Source organism: Chinchilla lanigera, unplaced genomic scaffold (genome assembly GCF_000276665.1).
Source record: "Chinchilla lanigera isolate Chin_1 unplaced genomic scaffold, ChiLan1.0 scaffold00075, whole genome shotgun sequence".
Taxonomy (NCBI): Eukaryota; Metazoa; Chordata; class Mammalia; order Rodentia; family Chinchillidae; genus Chinchilla; species Chinchilla lanigera.
Window position 1 is genome coordinate 8,620,475 of NW_004955476.1, and position 5,058 is coordinate 8,625,532.

The 5,058-nt window shown below is 48.9% G+C and overlaps 1 protein-coding gene across 1 annotated transcript; it reads right to left on the reverse strand.

Moving 5' to 3' along the window:
- Positions 1–544: 544 nt before the first annotated feature.
- Positions 545–4,290, reverse strand: Kcna4 (potassium channel, voltage gated shaker related subfamily A, member 4). The gene has a single exon (XM_005401759.2). The coding sequence runs from the start codon at positions 3,504–3,506 to the stop codon at positions 1,545–1,547; it is 1,962 nt and encodes a 653-aa protein (XP_005401816.1). The 5' UTR covers positions 3,507–4,290; the 3' UTR covers positions 545–1,544.
- Positions 4,291–5,058: the final 768 nt, after the last annotated feature.

A 5,058-nucleotide genomic window follows, 5' to 3' on the forward strand; every position in this document is an offset into this window, starting at 1 on the left:
TCAACACAACCATTTTGTAGAGGACCAAAGTTCATTAAAAAATTAAAAAGTAAGGGCTCTTGTGGAAGTAGGTTGAGTTTGCTAACTTTTATCTTATTAGGAGTCAGTAGTGCAAGGTAAATTACTAGTTTTTTCCTCACACTTTGGAACACCTTGTTGTGAATCAAATGCTGTTATGTGTGTCACAAAATCCTTTAATGAAGATGGCTATGACTGTGATGGGGAAACCAGGTGATTTGAGACAATGCTTCCTTACATGCAGTTTAGTAAGGAGAATGCTAAACTTGGAGGTGAATCCTCATATTCTGCTGTTCTACAGTGCACTCAAAAGAATAAACTTAATGAATCTGGCATTTTTGTTGCACATTTAATAGAAAAAGATCTGAAGCCACAGTCACTGTAGCTGCTGGGCATCGTATTTCTTCGAGAATTCTTTCAGTGCATGCATTAACTTTGGTTAAGTTATTCTGGACTTAAGAGGCAGAAGAATATTTAAAATAGTATGGTTTCTGAAGCATCAATGTAACAGACCAATTTCAAAAGATTCAGTTACTAAATTTTACTTCACAGTCCCTTTGTGCATCAGTTAGGTTTCAAAATAGGAGAGAATCGTGTGCTGTTACTTGTGTGGTCATCAGTCTCACACAAAGAAAAGGAGAGAGGAATGAAATAAGACTAAGAAATTATTCTTCCAATGATTGTCATTGAACTGTTACATTAGTAAACATTCACAGTATGAAGTGTCTCTCAATCTTCAGCATATAAAGGAGTGCAAAGAGAAACGAATTTCAGTCCTGTTACCTGGGAACAACACCCGTTACATTTTCTCCAGTTCCATCTTTTCCATAATGTTAGGCATTTGTTGTCATCGCTTCCCAAAATTAATAATAAAATATAATCAATTTCTGAAGGCCCCTGCAGCCTTTTTAAAAGTTAATTTCCAGTCAAAAATAAACTTTAATTAAATCCAAGATAAAATTGTGACCTATATTCTGTTAAATAATTTACTTTCTCTTTTTTGTACACAATAACTCTTACAATTTTTAAAAAACAACTACAGAATCCAAAGACACTGGAGATGCTATTAAAGCACTGGTACACGACTGCTCAGATTCATTAGTTCTTACATAGTAAATACTTCAAAATGCCAACTGGCCTTGTCACTGCACGACTACCAACAACGTTGACAATTTACTTACACATACACACATAGGCACACACCCTCACACACACACACAACTTTCTCTCTCTCCGTGGAACCAGCTTTACTATTAACATCTCTTTCAGTTCATGTGCAAAATTCTTGCATTCTAATAAAAAATATAAAGATAGATTTGCTCCTATTTAAGCCTCCCTCTTCTCCAAGATGTTTCATTTATTTGACATGTGATACAAGTTTAGTAACAATTATGCCACGTATTACCATTCCATGGCTACTACCGTATGCATTGGACTCATTTGCATATTTCATTTTCATAACTGCACTGTCTATGCATAAATATATTTGGAGATGCCAGGGGGCCGTGGCTGGTGGAGAGAGCCATTCACACATCGGTCTCCACAGCCTTTGCGTTGGAACAGTTGTTCTTATCTGCCTCGCTGTCTTCGCCCCTCCCCTGACACTGCTCGTCCTTCCCACACAGGGACTCCTTCACCCCTTCCTCCATCTCCAGATACTCAGACTTGTCCCCCAGGGAGGAAGAGGTGGAGCTTCGAAACTTCTTGAGCAAATTGGAAGGGAGGTACGGGCAGCTGACTGCATTCTGTGTCAGCTGCGTCTGTTCCTCATTTTCAGTCTCTCTGTGGTAGAAATAGTTGAAGTTAGAGACGATCACTGGCACTGGCAAAGCAATGGTTAGGACACCCGCAATGGCACACAGGGACCCCACGATCTTGCCCCCCACCGTGATGGGCTTCATGTCCCCATAGCCCACAGTTGTCATGGTGACCACAGCCCACCAGAACGCATCGGGGATGCTTTGGAAATGGGTGGTGGGCTCATCCGCCTCTGCGAAATACACAGCACTGGAGAAGAGGATGACCCCGATGAAGAGGAAGAAGATGAGAAGGCCCAGCTCGCGCATGCTGGCTCGGAGTGTGTGGCCCAGGATCTGCAAGCCTTTGGAGTGTCTGGAGAGCTTGAAGATACGGAACACGCGGACCAGACGGATGATCCTGAGGATGGCAAAGGACATGGCCTGCTGCTGCTGCCCGTTGCTGCCCTCCTGCTGCTGGGCCAGATCCGTGCCCAGGGTGATGAAGTAAGGCAAGATGGAGACGATGTCAATGATGTTCATGATGTTTTTGAAGAAGAGGGCTTGGCTGGGACAGGCAAAGCAGCGGACCACAAACTCAAAGGAAAACCACACAATGCACACGGTCTCCACAATGAAGAAGGGATCGTTGAAGATTGTGTGCCCCGAGTTCTCCAGGCGGGGCACCGAGGTGTCATTCATGGACCCGCTGTGCCCACCGGCACTCAGCGCCATGACCAGGTCCCTGTCGTCCCTGAACTCGGGCAAGGTCTCCAGGCAAAAGATGACGATGGAGATCAAAATGACCAGGACTGACACAATGGCGATGCCCCTGGCGGGACTGGAGCTCTCCGGATACTCGAAGAGGAGCCAGACCTGCTTTTTGAACTCATTCTCTGGCAGGGCCCTGTCCTCCTCTTCCCTTACGAACCCTTCATCCTCTCGGAACTTGAGTAGGGCCTCCTCGCCCAGCTGGTAGAACTTCACCTCCTCAGTGAAGATGTCGAAGGGCACATTGACTGGCCTCTTCAGGCGCCCTCCCGACTGGTAATAATACAAGATGGCATCAAAGCTGGGCCTGTTCCTGTCAAAAAAATACTCGTTGCGCAAAGGGTCAAAGTACTGAGTCCTCTTCTCAGGGTCCCCCAGCAGAGTCTCTGGAAACTGGGCCAAGGTTTTCATCTGGGTCTCGAAGCGCAGGCCGGACACGTTGATGACCACACGCTCACAGCAGTCACTATAGCGGACCGAGCTGTAGCCGCCACCACCACCATCCTCCTGGGGCAGCAGGTCCGTGTAGGAACACTCGTCGCCATGGTCCTCCTCGCTGTAGTAGAACCTCCCCTCCTCCTCCTCTTCCTCCTCTTCTTCCTCCTCGTCCTCCTCCTCACTCAACTCCCTCAGGATCTTCTCCTCAGAGCCACTGGGCATCAGATCAGAGCAGTGAGGGAAGCTGCCCTGCCGGTGGTGGACTTTCTTCTTCTCGGGCCGCTGTCGCTTCCTCCTTCGACTACCACGGCCGCCCTGAGGCTCATGGGAGGTGCAGGCGCCCCGGGTCTGGTGGTGGTGGTGGGACCCCCCAGATCCTCCACTGCCTTCCACAGCAGCAGTGGCTGCTGCGACAGCCGCAGCCGCAGCGGCCCTGGAGTGGGCCAGCCTCTCGCGTTCCCGGGCCCGGGCCTGGGCCGCGTACCCATAAGGCATGTGACTGTTGCACCCTGAGCTCTCCGCACTCACCATTGCGACCTCCATGGTGGTGGCTTTGGGAAATGGCTGGTTCCAGTTGTACAAGAAGAAGAAAACAAGAAAGAAAGAAAGGGGGGAAAATAGGGCAGCCTCTTTGCTCACCAAAAGAAGGTAAGTTTGGAACCCTTAAGCAGATTGCTTGGAAGACTAAGGATATTTTCAGTCCAACTTTGCATTTTCTGTTTTTAAATCAGCACACCCCATGCTCTCGGCCTGGGGACTCAACACTGCTCTCCAGACCTTCACAGGTCTAGAGAAACAGCCTGGCACTTCTGAGCCTAAATCAGAGGCCGGATCTCCCACACACCTTGCCTGGGGGCAGATGTTCCACTGTGGAAACGCCTCTGGGGTGAGGTCAGTGATCTGGCCACACGGTACGAAGGCAGCAAGTATCTGACTGCCAGCCGTTGTGTCCAGAAAATGAAATATATTTTTCTGCCATGGAAACTGTCCAAAATTCAGTCCATCAAATTTAAATAAAATGCAAATCAGCTGTTAGTCTTAGCACTTGCCTTCCGGTGATGGTCGGACCCACGTTAGGACTGGGTGCGGAAGGTGCCTGGCCATCGCTGCTCAGCAGAGGAGCGAGGGTCTTCAGGATCTCTCCTCACGTTCATCACAGGCGCCCTGGACCCAGGGTTAACGCCAAGCTGCAGGTGGAGGTGAAGACCTTGAGGGGTAGAGAAGAAGCAAGAAGAAGTGTCCATAGAAGCCGCACCAGCTCGGTGGTCTCCATAGAAATCAAGGCAGGGCGGAGCATCCTTTGGCTAAAATCAGGCAGAAGAAGCACTTCACCTGAAACAGGGGTGGGAAACAAGTACAAGATCAAAATAAAAAGAGGAACCGCATCATAAAGTGCAAGCTGAGCATTTCCCTGGCATGCACCTCCTCCTCCTGCCCTCAGGCAGGTCATCTAAACAAACCAGGAGACTATAACTTCTCAGGAGAAGCGGGCAGGTTGTTGTCAAGTCACCTCACCCGGCCCCCTTTTTCTTCAGCTATGACTTCAGCTCGGTCTATTTTCATGGCAACTCCATCCCTCGGCTTCTTTCCACTCTCGAGCCACTGGCTTCCTGCTCACCTCCTCCCCTTCACCAGCACCAGCTTTCCATTCTCACCACCAGGTCTGCCCCACAATCCCAGCACTGCTCCTCTCCAGGCATTCCTGTCATTCACGCCTCTCGGTGCACCTTTCAATGTCCACTCCTAAGGTGTTTCTGAATTAAGCAACCTTCCACTTCTATGTTGACTCAAGAATAAAGTCAGCAAAACCAGGTTTCTTCAAGGCAGACTCTGCTACTTGAAGGAGAGCCAATCAGCTCCTCTACAATGTGAAATAACACAACACAACCTCCTCCATCCCGCCAGGGAGAGGGGCAGATGAGCCAATGGGACGGACTTGTGCACCATGGGCAGCAGTGAGAACAGCAGCGTATTCAGAAATAACACAGTCGTAACCTGTGCTTCACTAGGGACCATCCCAAAGCTTTCTGTCCTCTGCTGCTGTCCGGAGTGGATTTTCCAGACATCCTGAGACTCCCAAAGCCTGTGTTCACCC